Consider the following 14,080-nt stretch of genomic DNA (forward strand, 5'->3'; position numbering starts at 1 on the left):
TGAGGTAAAGAGGAAATTCCAAAGTAGTGGCGATGAATTAAAACCTAACCGAAGGAAGTGTTAAATCGATACGAGTTATGCATATAAATAGGCCTGGGACTTGTAGGCGCTTTGTAAATATCATCATCATAAATCACGTAAACGAAAAGATCATCAACAAATAAAATGAACAAGGTAACAAAATGAAAAATGAAATACGTAGCATACGATAACTGTATACTCAAGAATCAAGATATTATTTTCACTTTTTATTTTATGCGCAATAGAGCGAGCAAAAAGAACTTGTACTACTACCACTCTGTACGGTAAAAATAGTTTGTGTGTTAATGATTCTTATTATCATATTAAAAAAGTAGAAAATGCTGGAAAAAGTCTGCCGAAAGAATAGATGTAATAAGCCCTCATAGTTATTTTTTATTATATTGGTATGATTGACAAAGCTTGTAAAACAATTCGCAACCTGTTGTCAGCATTGGGTCAGCAACTATCTGTCTACAGATTTTTTTTCATCTGTGGTCTGTGGTCTGTGGCACACAGCTGCGCTCTGCGTCTGCGCTTAGCGCTACGCTACGCGGTTCTCCAGAGTTACTCAACGTCGAATTGTTGGAAGTTTTTAAAAAATATACTTTTGCTTTTGATTAATTTTAGCGTCTTTTCAGTGATCATAATCTAGTTATTTACACGACCGATACATATCTTTGTATTATTGTAAAGAGTGGACGACATAATTGGGTCAACATAATAAAGAAGTGGTTTGTTTAGCCCTGTGAGTCACTCGTCACATTGTTTATGAAACTTGTATAATGGCTTAGCAATGTTATCGTCGTCTAAATAGTTGTTCAGTGATAGTGTACCGATCCCGATGGATTCGCCACCGGTTCCGAAGCCGAGAAGTGCATTTCTGCCACAAAATGATCCGCTTAAGCGACCAGTTCCATTGCCGAGAACCAAAATCAGTACGAACGATAGAGTTTCAGCCTCGGACATATTCAGGTCCATAAGTTCAGTGTCTAAACAGATATCCGAGGACGTGGCGTTGAAAGTGAGCAGCTCGGCCAGGTCGGCCAACGAGAAGATAGAGAAATCCATTCAGGATGGGTCCAAGTTCGCCAAAGGTACGTTGGAGAAGACCCTCACAACGTCGCGGGCGGTGCGAGACTCCGTCACCAAGTCCGTCATAGAAGGCACGAGGAATGCAGGTATGAAACTGAGAAAAGTTAAAAAGACTGACTCTCTGGAGGAAACAGAGGACCAGCGCTGTGTCTCCATGCCAGTAGTGGATGTCAGTCTCTTTGACAACATACAGTTCCATTCACCACTCTTAGAACAGAAGAGGTATAAAGCGGAAAACGAAACTGGCCAAGAATTGCCATCACTCAACCTGAATGCATCCCATTTTGATGATCTCTCATTATTTTCTACAAATTCAGACTCCAACACGGACACTGTCAGTAATTTTTCATATGACAGCAGAGAATCCGACCAAAACAACTATACCAATTTAGAACACGAGCAGTTAACGTATGACACACCAAAACCTTCAAGAGCAAACAGCATTGTAAGCATAAAATCAGCACCGGAAGTACCAGAAAGACGGAAGAAAAGAGAGAGCATGGGGGTCATGAGACAAAACTCAATGTATGAAAACTGGACACTGCCGCATAGTACCATAAGCACCAAGACAAGTACAAATTGTAACAAAGCTCAGAGACCCAGCAAAAGTACAATTTATGAGTTTGATCCATTAAATACAAGTAAACCGGCACCAAAGTATGATGGAGTAAGCAATGAGCTAATATTATTGGAATCATTCTTAATAGGAGATACTTATGGTACTATAGTTACTTCAGACAACTCAGATGAGACGTTTGACTTCCGGGACAGTGAATATTACAATCCTCCTACACCCCCGGAGAGGTCAGATAGCCTGTTTCCTGAGAATGAGACGAAAGATGAAAAAGTAGTAACGGTAGACAAGGACAACAATTCCAACTGGTTTGTTAACGATGCAGACACATTACCAAAAGCTGGAGACAGATCGACCAGCACACATTCCGTTATGCAGAAGTTCTCAAGCATGTTAAAATTGGACAATGTGTTGAACAAAAGTTCTAAAGTGGTTGTTCCTAAAGTGGATACGATAGAGAGACCGCCAGTAAATGGCCTTCCGGTGCAATTCTTCAGTGGTACATTGACTAAGGTGGTGTCTGGTGGTGTTGAGGATTTGTTCAAGAACACGCAGAGTAGGTTTTGTGTGTTGTCGGAGCAGAAGTTGTTGTGTTATACGGACCCTACCAACTCAGTTTTGAAGGAGTCTTACCCATTGGATACTATCAACTCCTTGCAAGTTGTGTTGCCTCTGTCATCAAGGTTAGTAATTTCATAATATACTTTTTTAAAGACACTTTGAGTTCTTTAAGTGACCTGTAAATCATCAGTAGTCAAAATAACAATACAAGTTGTTTGGGAAATTGGTCTAAATAATATTTTTCCAATGATAAAAATATATGATTGTAACTGAAATAAGGTCTATCCTACTTTCCCACAGGTCCACATGAATGAAATGACATCTATGTCAATCCATTGTACTTATTTTTATAAAAGATTCTTTCTTTTGGGTTGTATTCATTAGTCCATCGCTCAACTATGTCAGAATATCAATATTAAACACAATACATTGATAGTGGCAATTTTATCCTAAAAAATACCTACTTTCATTTATAAAAACTTTTGTCTTTGTAGACATTTATAGAACCAGAACAGAAGTCCCATTTTTAAACTTCTATTTTATTATATTACTATAAAACAAAAGCTTTATTTCTAGCCGGGATTCGAAACCCTGACACCCGCGATGTGCCTGCGAACATTAGACCAACCTCTTACGACTGAGCTATGCTCGAGTTGCTCGACCGATGCACGGACGGCGAAATTAACGACCATATCTTGCGTTTACAAACGTGAAAGAAAAACGCATGAAAACTCGAAAATTCGAGTTTTCCGGGATCTAAGGCTAAGCTAGATCGATTTTTCACCCCCGAAAATCCCCACATAACAAATTTCAGCGAAATCGTTAGAGCGGTTTCTGAGATCGTCGGTATATATATATAAATAAATATACAAGAATTGCTCGTTTAAAGGTATAAATTTTACGTATTTTCATTCAATCATTCATTCTATGAATCAATTTGTAGGCATTTAAGTATATTGCAATAGTAGGAAGGTATAGTTTTACCTTATAAATACAAATTAGTTTGTCATCCATATACTTGAGAGCAATAAACATGGGCTAGCTTGTATGGAAGTATCTTAATTAAGTGCCCCATAACCAATGCTCCCAAGTGCATTAGCTACCACATGACGCATTACTATTACATGTGTCTATTACTCATTAGATGTCTCATTACTAAGTATTATCAATTGTTATGAACCATTGACCAGACATTAAGATGTTTGCTGTATTGTTATCTTGGTATGAAATGGGATGTTACGTATTAAAAAGCGTTGCGTTGAAACCTGACGTTAGGATTACCTTGCATAATAACCACAAAATTAAAATTTTGAAAAAAAAACCCCCGACCCCGACCGCGACATAGTGGACCGATTTTCATGAAACATGGCTAAGAACACTCCCGACTAATTCAGCTTTCAAACAAAAAAACCTAAATCTGTTCATCCGTTCGGGAGCCACGATGCCACATACAGACAGACGTCAAACTTATAACACCCCGTCGTTTTTGCGTCGGGGGTTAAAAATAATGTCTTAGTAGAATGAATAGTAAATTGTGTCACAAAGGACCATAACAAAATAACATACTTACAGGCTGCCAGAAAAGAGAAGAAAATAATAGGCACGTCACCGTCTTTGTAAACTGCATGTGGCTACTATTGAGTCACTATTGTATGAGAACAGTATGTGTTGCTATGGTAAATAACCTTTTCTCAAACATGCAATGAAATATTGTCTTTACGTTCCTTAAAATGGGCTGGGAAGTATCGCTTTTTGGGCGCAACAACTCGAGAGGACTGTAAAGGGATTTCATATTATTTTTTAGGCCTAGGCCTGCAAAGTAACTTTTTTTTATAAAATATTGTCCTTTAGAGCATTTTTTTTAAATTTCATTGTATGTTTGAGAAAAGCACTATACATGCCTCGGCGTGAAAACGGATTCCCGGCCTCGTATCCCTATCCGGCCTCGCTCGCACGGTCGCTCGGCCGTATATACCCACTTGGCCGGAAATCCTCATTTTCCCGGCCTCTGATGTAATGTACTAAACCACAAAATTTAAATTTTGTAAAACCCCCCGACATAGTGGCCCACAGATTTTCATGAAACATGGCTAAGAACACTCCCGACTAATTCAGCTTTCAAATAAAAAACCTAAATCTAAATCGGTTCATCCTTTCGGCAGCTACGATGCCACATACAGACACATACACAGACAGACAGACACGTCAAACTTTTAACACCCCGTCGTTTTTGCGTCGCGGGTTAAAAATAATATCGTAATAGAATAGATTGTGTCACAAAGGACCAAAATCTTTGGGCACGGCAGTGCCCCCGCCAAGTCGAGCGCGAAGCAAATACTGCCGTACCATCCTTTATTGGAACCAATTCGCCGCATTTTCAGGCCCCTATTTGACAACCTCTGGATAAGACCAGAACGCAGAATTTTTTGTCATGCAGTAATCTATAATCACATACTTAAAATCCAAAATTTCAAGTCTGTAGGTCATTTAGTTCCGAAGTTAAGCGAAAGCAAAGTTTCGCATTTATCACACTCACTCACTCATGATCAGGCATCGGACAAAAAGTGCCTATGACGTCAAACCACTTATAGGATGATTTTAAATAGTATCTATGATTTTCATAAACAATTATCACTTATCTGTTTATCAACCTCGTTATTAAACGATATCGCCACTTGAAATGAGTAAGTACGTACGTTACGTTTTTTACTAATCTTACCTACTGTTCCCACCTTTGAGTTTTAAACCTATTTATCTGAGGTTCCCACAGATTTATTCAGTCCTAATTGAAGGGATGTTTACAAAAACAACATAACTGACTACACTGGTTGACACCTGTCACGATCAAAAATGTTGTTCTAAAAGTGTCAACCGCTCTAAGCAGTTATGTTGTTTTTGTAAATATCCCTTCAATTAATTTCAAATAATCGTACTTTATGTTAACAAATCTCGTGAATACATATTTTATTCACTAACATCATCCTACCTGTATTATGAATTCCATAGATTTATTTACGATTATTTTGTTACTTCATTAATACTACTTTGTTACTACATGTCACACGGAAGTTTAAATACCAACATCCTGTGTAGAAGATTACCTACGTCATTTTTACGTCATCCGCACTTTTTGTCCGATGCCTGCTCATGATCATCTGAATAGAACTAGTACTTCCCATAAACTCAGAGAGCTGAAATTTGGTAGAGTTAGGGTTTAATGGCCACATAAAGGGAAAACTATAAAAACTAGGATAGTCGAAGATCTGGAGTACCTGGTGACCCTGATTAGAAAACACAAGAGCCCAACCAAACTATTAGAGATCGACATACCACCTTTACAAATAATATTCAACTTGGTGGACCGCTTCATTTCATGCCCACGTTTCTACAAAAAGAAGTGAAATCCCACCAAAAACATTCTATAAAAAAATAGCCAAGTCTTGATGGAGCTGCTTGTTTATCTCTAAAAAGTAATGAAATCTAGACAAAGTCATGCCAAGTCTAAGGTTCCTCTGCGATTTATTTATTATTATAGTTGATGTTGTGTGACTTGGCCGTTTACACAGTTAGTCCATCTCTTTCACCCCAAGCACGTTTGCCATTCATTCGCCCCATCAAGATACACTTCTCCATATTATGTACTAGCTTTTGTCCGCGTCTTCGCTCGCATTAAATTCAAAAATTGCTGAATGCTCCATACAAATCCACCCCCCATTTTAGGGAAATAGGGGGTCAGAAAGAGACAAAAAGTAGCCTAAAAAATCACGTCGATTCGTCGTTCCGTTTTGCCTTGAAAGACGGAAAAACAAACAGACACATATTTCCCATTTATAATATTAGTATGGATTGGTGAGCGTAAAGTTTGTTTTCAGCACAACAAGCAACTCGTACCTTCTCGAGCTGTCAGTGAGCAACGGATCGCGTTCTTCTAGAAAAGTCCTCTTCAGCTGCACCAGCGCGTCGGAGAGAAGAAACTGGGCGCAGAAGATAGCTGTACATCTCGCTAGCGAGTTTCAGACTAAGCATACGGCCGAATTCACTAGGTGCGGGTGGTGTTATTTGAAGGTTAGTGCCGCTTTGCGAGTTTTTGTCTATGGCCGGATTTATTTATTATTTATTTATTGGAAAACCAACAGCACATTAAACATTATTTACAGTTACAGTCGAGTTCATAAATATGTGTACATTTCTTCACTTTAACTCTATGTAATAAGGCGAAAAAATGTACACATATTTATGAACTCGACTGTACAATAGAAACAGGAGGCCAATTATGGTTCTCACAGATAGAAGTGGATAGACTATGTAAGTGAATTAAATAATCGCAGAGAAAAAAACCGGGAAAAATAAGTGGACCGATTTTCATGAATGAAACGTGGCTAAGAACACTCCTGACTAACTCAGCTTTCAAACAAAAACAAACTAAATCTAAATCGGTCCATCCGTTCGGGAGCTACGATGCCACAGACAGACACACACACAAACAGACAGACAACAACCTGTCGTTTCTGCGTCGGGGGTTAAAAAGCAAAATGCTTAGTCATTAGACGGTACAGACAAGGTATTAAAAAAGTGCCAAAAATGTGTATCCACAACCTTAACGTTTAAGCAATAAATTCGTGTATACATATTTCTGTCACTTTGTTCGCATCTATAATATTCGCGGTTAAAATTGAAAATTGAAAAGTGACTTTGGTTTTGGGGTAACATATATAGCAAGCCTGTCAACAAATACATAACGTAAATATACAGTGTATACACAAACAATGAACATGTATCTATATGTTTACATTATCTACTTATCACCCAGACTAGACTTACAAATACTATTGAAATAACCAGTGTGCGTAGCCGAATGCACTTGCGTATTGGAGCGACGGAGCCAGACTACCTTTCTACGGCGTTTCGATTTCGTTTCGTAATGCCATTTCGCTACGGGGCCAGTTTGTATCATTAAAACTAAGTCGAATTTAGTTCGGCTCAACATTGGCTTAGAGAAAGTACAAAACAAATATGACATTGTATTGAACATATCGTCACTACTTTTTAAAAAACTTGTATCTTCTTCTGTCAATGAAAAGAAAATTGTAGTAAGTATGTATGGAATGCATTTAGACTTACTGCGTTTTAACTTTGAGGAACAGCGTGAGATACGAGATTTTTTAAAAGTAGTGACGATATGCATAATTTCAATGGCACTTATTGCGCGGTAATAAGCACTAAGTTTCAGTGTTGGCCTACTGCTCTCAATGAGAGAACGGCATTTATAACAGTTATAACGGTTTCGATTATTTGAAGGATGTTTTTGGCAATAGGCTAGTTTCCTACTAGTCAAATCAGCTTCTTTTTATGAATTGTCAAAACGATTTGCTAATATGGAATTACTATGAAATACTGAGTGACGTCACGGTCAAGTCATTTACTTTACATCTTCCTCATTGACTTATTAAATAGAAATTATGTTTAAAAATAACTACTATCCATATTTTTCTTCTAATTATGTGGTACTTTATTTCGTGCACTGCATAATAGTACATTTCGATACAAGTGCGAAAAAGAGGAAGTCCGAAACGAGTGGCGATAAATTAAAACACGACCGAAGGGAGTGTTTTAAATCGACACGAGTTACGAATTTCCTTTTCGCACGTGTATCGAACGACGTTTTTCAGTACAGATGGACCTCCGAAGTTTCGACCTGACGTATAATGAACCACTTCTCGCACTAGTGCGTAAAAAAAAACACCATCTGTACTGAAAAATATTTTTGTGTGTACTGAAAAATGTTTGCATAGTTTAAGTAGCATAACTTTGCAATAAGTAACCATGGCAATAACAGGCAAGAAAAAGTTGATTCACCCATTTCCTAATTTAATTTCTCCAATCCAGTTTTGACAAGAGCACCTATTAGAAAGTTAGAAAAATCCTCAAATCTTACTGGTAGATAATATGTCTGTGTATAAATGATATACCTACAGTATTAAAGTGACAATGATAATCAAGATCAGTACTCTTATCTTTTCTTAAGTCTGTTTTTGTGCTCGTAGAAATATTGAAGTCCATTTTTGTGTGCATCCTTTCCTAAATTAGGGGGCCTTATCAACAGTTGGGCACTGACATATTCGATTCGTCAACGATTCGATTAGACTAGACTGCTTGCACTAATATGTTAGGAAGAGCGAGATGCACTCAAAGTAACGCACACGCTAACGAATATGTCGGTGTGGAACTTGCAGTAAAGGCTGGCGTCCACTAGGCTCGCCGAGTCGAATCTCATAAATCTCATTAATTCGCTTTCTGCATTTCGTCACTACTTTTAAAAAATCTCGTATCTCACGCTGTTCCTCAATGTTAGAACGCAGTAAGTCTATATGCATTCCATACATACTTACTACAATTTTCTTTTCATTGACAGACGAAGATACAAGTTTTTTTTTAAAGTAGTGACGATTTATTATAAAGCATGTGTCCATTAGCGACACGTCGAATCGGATTCATCGTTCATAGTAAATATATGAACGGCTCGGTTCGAATCGGCCCGATTCCGTGGGCGCCAGGCTTGAGCCTTCAATAGTCGCGCTGCAATGTAGGTCGGCACCGTTTGGCAGCACACCCCTCGGGTTATCTAATCATGTGCTGTCGTCCTAACTGTTCCGAATGATATGATAACATGCACCGAGGACCGAGAGCTGTGCCGATGGCAGCCGAGCGCAAGATTAGGCAGATCGTGAAGTCTGTTCTTGAGGCATATCGTGAAACGTGAAGATCATCGTTTCAAATAGGGTGAAAAGAATGAAAATTAATATGTCACTACTTTTAAAAAAACTTGTATCTTCGTCTGTCAATGAAAAGAAAATTGTAGTAAGTATGTATGGAATGCATGTAGACTTACTGCGTTTTAACTTTGAGGAACAGCGTGAGATACGAGATTTTTTAAAAGTAGTGACGATATGTTTTTGTTAATTTCCTGCTAATTTCTTACTTAAGTATAAACCGATTGAAAGTGACAGTACAATAAAATTGCTACCATTACTCTTAATGAAGATAACTATGAATGTAGGTAAATATTTACCCCATTATTCATAATTGTTCACTAAAGTTATCATTGTTATTAAGACGATAAAGTTCGTTTGTCTCTTTCTATCACACCAGTACGTCGGAAAGGGACAAACGAACTTTATCGGCTTGATAACTTTAGTGAACGTTTATGAATAAGGGAGTTAGTAAATGTCAGGTAAATAACAGTGTTATGTTTCGTGTTTATTCAGTTCACCCAGTGTTTATTTACTCGTTGATGAAGCCCCGCGCGCGGGGCTTCAACTTCTGATCAGTTGCCATTCGACCATCAGAAATGACCTAATGAATATATCCCCCGTATCTACTGCTTTTTGACTACTGTTCAGAAACTACGACCTACTGGATCTTACGATCGGCCGCGGACATGACACGATGTTGCTTCGAACGTATGTATGTATGTTGTATGAACTACTAAGAATGTATACAGATGTAGTGCGAAATGATGTTCCTTCGTATTTCTACGGAAACGTACGAACGTGTCATGCTATTTCAGTCTCTCTCAGTACAAGAACCACTGCCATTGACCGAACTAGCATTACAAATACTAACGTTTCCGTAAAAATACGAAGAAAAAAAATTCGCACCATATCTGTATCTCCATTTAATTGACACAACCTACTGAACCTACAACCAAAACATCTAGACCGTGTTAACACATTGCGGGTAATTTGCTTATCTCGGTGTTCACTATAGGCACACCTCGGACACTGGTGGTCAAATATATGAAAGAGGCGCATTCCTAGCACACAGTCTAAGCTCGTGTAGGTGAACGCGTACTATGCTTGTATGAGTGACATTATGACAGGTCGACTGTTCGCGTTTTTGACAGGCGGTAACTGTGAGGTAACCGAGAGGGGGTGGGCGGTACTTTCAGCGGGGAGCGGGAGTGGCCATACTGTACGATAGTTCTCTTTATTATACTGTGCTATAGGCCCTAACACAAAGCTTTATTCATGCACTTTACCAACTTGTACCATAGATATTAGAATCCCCTAGACGACGGATATATAACGTCTCCATGGCGTTACTTTTCCATAACCTACGACAATACATATATGACTGTGACTGAAGCCAGCTGGTCACCATTAATTGTCTAGATATATCTCTCTCTCTCTCTCTCTATCTCTCTCTATCTATCTCTCTCTCTCTCTCTCTCTCTCTCTCTCTCTCTCTCTCTCTCTCTCTCTCTCTAGCGATAAGACTGCCTGTTGTCTGCCTCTATTTATAATAAATTGTTTTGTCTCCGCTGTATATTTTGCTGAGGTGTGTCAATAAAGGGTTACCTATCTAATAAAGTTGGCGAGAAAAAGTGGTACCACGATCACGGTACTGAGTGAAGATTGAATAGAGTAGCTATATCTGTCTCTTTCAGTACATTTTTATATGCCTCATGATGTACAGGTGATATAAGGATATTTAGATCCTGCTTTATATCTTCTGTCTATTTATATTTGTCTACATATAACTGGTGCTACTCGTAACCGGTGCGTTGCATGATAATTGATAAGCGCGATAGCCGTTCGTAGAACTGTCATTACAGTGTCGTCATTGTTCAATAAGCGAATATGTTTTGTTTATCTTGTCTAAGGCGTACTTATTGTATCATCTACTCACATTATCGTATCGGATCTATCGAATGCCAGTAAGCATTATAATAAGGAGGCACACTCAAAGATTATGACAGATGCCACCCTATGGCACGCCACAGACAGTCTTAAAAATTCATAATCTTAAATCAGTTCAAACTGACGGAATTTTCAGATTGAACTGACAGATTGCATACAAGTCTTTTTTTGAGATTACATATGAATTCTTAGGACTGTCTGTGGCGTGCCTATTAGTCCATTACACAGATAAAGAATTTCATACGTGAGAGCGAGAAGATATTTTTTCTTTCTCTCACATATGAATGACAGTGACATGCCTTGACACTTGCACAGGCGCCGCCTGGCGGGATAAAATGTCAGTGTGCCTCCTCATTCGTCTTTTTGAAACGTGGTTTAGAATTTTATTGATAACCGTCGAAGTAGTCGGTTTCGCACTTCGCACTACGTCGATCCGAATCCGTAAAAATAAATCAGTAGGTGTAAAACTATTTGTACGGCAGTTTACGCACTAGAATGACGATGACGGAAAGAAATGAAATGAAATGAAATTTATTTGATAACAGATCGTTACATGTCAGTACTAAATAGTATATTACGTTATTATTGTGTATTAAACTCAAAATATATTTATTTCATTTGGTATAAACAATATCTATGTTATACTATATTATAATTATAGTATACAGTTATAATTATTTATATTTATCACATATTTATCATATTATTAAAGTGTCAACGGCAATTTAAAGAATTCGTCGTAATCGTAACATTCTGTTTTATTTTTAAACTAGTGCTGTGGCAGTCTGTCATTTCGATTCAAATGACATTTCAGTAAGTTGATAGAAATCGTATATTTGTGCGCCTCCTTGTACATAGGGCCTAATCGATTCAACCAATTCGAAATTAATCGTTAGATTTGGCAAACGATACGTCTTACGCCGTGACTTGCGTGGGCGACGGTCGCGCGATGGTCGCGCGACGGCGATGCGACGCATACGAAATCAAAACTTATCGATATAACTTTTTAACAAAAAATAAAACCGCCTTCAAAAAAAAAGCGTGTTACAAAACACGGAGAAACTAAAAAGCCAAAAATAATAAACCTTCGAATTCAGATTTCTTATCGGATTGCAATAATCTAAACACCCAAATTATAAACAAATCAATTATTTTTGTAGTCGGTACCAGACCTGTTCGTCGCCTTGCTATTTCCTGTTTGCCCTACCCAACCATACGCAGGCTGGTCCCGACTCCAAAAATAATTGATTTGTTTATAATTTGGGTGTTTAGATTATTGCAATCCGATAAGAAATCTGAATTCGAAGGTTTATTATTTTTGGCTTTTTAGTTTCTCCGTGTTTTGTAACACGCTTTTTTTTTGAAGGCGGTTTTATTTTTTGTTAAAAAGTTAATTTATTTGTTGATTTTTAGTGGTTCCTAGTGATATTATATGTATCAGTCCGAATATATGTACAGTAGTGAAAGAATTATCCTTTAACTCCTAACCATTGAGGAGTTGACCTTCCATCATCAGCTCAGTTGATTTTTAGTAGTTCCTAGTGATATTATATGTATCAGTCCGAATACATGTACAGTAGTGAAAGAATTATCCTTAAACTCCTAACCATTGAGGAGTTGACCTTCCATCATCAGCTCAGCCACATAAAATTATTACCATCAGGCGCAAATACTGGTGCACCTTTGAAAAATACACAAAAAACATTACATGTGCCTATAACATTTGAAGAGTTCCCTCGATTTCTCCAAGATCCCATCATCAGACCACGACTTGGTGCCAATGGGACCATCTCGGGGTTATACCCGTTCGATCAAAAAAAAAATTTTGAAAATCGGTCTACGATTCTCGGAGATATCGAGTAACATACATACAAAAAAAAAAAAAAAAAAAAAAAAAAAATTCAGTCGAATTGAGAACCTCCTCCTTTTTTTTTGAAGTCGGTTAATAAAAGTAGACGATGCGATGGCGACGGTCGCGCGACCGTCGCCCACGCAAGACACGGCGTTAGCCACATCGCAACGTACTTCAAAACAAATGTGTCAAAAATGTGAACTTACCAATCTGAGACAATAAGACACTCGTCCTACCAAAAAGCGACGAGCTATCGGTGATAAATACGAACAAAAAATACTCGCTTTTGTGTAGAGATGCGATGACATTTTATTTTATCGCCGATCATCGCTTAATTTTGATGATAAAAGTGCCTTCTGCGGGTTTTTAGGCCAGGGTTCGTAGCCGAATGGCATTTCTACGACGCGAAACGAAAACGAAACGCCGCAAAAGGTAGTCTGACTCTGTCGCGCCAATACGCTCTTGCGAGATACATAGATATCTACGAGCGTTTCGTTTCGTGAGCGTTTGCATTCGGCTACGCACGCTGGAGAAAGAATCAAGAAAATTCCATTGAAATCAGCAACTAATATTGAGTCTATTCTCATAATAATTATCACAAATAATTACAAGTATTACAACAGAGTACCTTATAATTGTACAATAGTCATTTATGTGACAAGCTTCTAGAGATGGATTGTTATGATTAAATAGAACATTGATGTTTCTATGTTTGTTTACTGTTTGTGTTAGTGACGATCTCTACTCTCACGGCTCAGCCACGACATTGGTCTAAGCGCGACAGCGGTGAGCGGCGGCGATACATTGGAGCGAGACACAGCGATGGGGCTTTTCATTCGCACGTATGGCTGCCGCTCACCGCTATCGCGCTTAGACCAATGTCGTGGCTGGGCCGATAGTCGATCTCGTGTAAACAAAAGAGACTCGATGAACTATACTAATCGCTCGCTCTCTCTTTTATTTACACGAAAGCGACTATCTTTTCTTCGTTTTATCGCCTATAGCTTGTCGCTTACTCGTTTCTGGTGGAACCAGTGTCTTAAGACGCTGACAACAGCCAATGACATAGAAGCTAGCGTACACTGTCTATTCGTATGAGAGTAAGAGAGAGCGCGATGTCACTAAAACAGGGCGGCTAGGTAAGAAAAGTACGGAAAACTATTAAAATAAAATAGAAAGATGCATTATTTGTGCAATATGTTTCGTTAGTATTCTAGATATGTATATTTTTGTTATTGTAACTTTAATCAAAGACAACTAAGTGAATAATTGAACGACATA

At 38.2% G+C, this 14,080-nt stretch overlaps 1 protein-coding gene across 1 annotated transcript in view; it reads left to right on the top strand.

The window, feature by feature from the left end:
* Positions 1-540: 540 nt before the first annotated feature.
* Positions 541-14,080, top strand: part of LOC125240671 (arf-GAP with Rho-GAP domain, ANK repeat and PH domain-containing protein 2) — a 48,910-nt gene continuing 35,370 nt past the window's right edge. Inside the window, exons 1-2 of the mRNA XM_048148678.1 lie at positions 541-2,370; positions 6,121-6,313. Coding sequence (XP_048004635.1) covers positions 863-2,370; positions 6,121-6,313 — 1,701 coding nt within the window. The 5' untranslated portion in view covers positions 541-862. The remainder of the gene's footprint in view (positions 2,371-6,120; positions 6,314-14,080) is intronic.

The sequence above is a fragment of the Leguminivora glycinivorella genome, chromosome Z, assembly GCF_023078275.1.
Source record: "Leguminivora glycinivorella isolate SPB_JAAS2020 chromosome Z, LegGlyc_1.1, whole genome shotgun sequence".
Classification (NCBI taxonomy): Eukaryota; Metazoa; Arthropoda; class Insecta; order Lepidoptera; family Tortricidae; genus Leguminivora; species Leguminivora glycinivorella.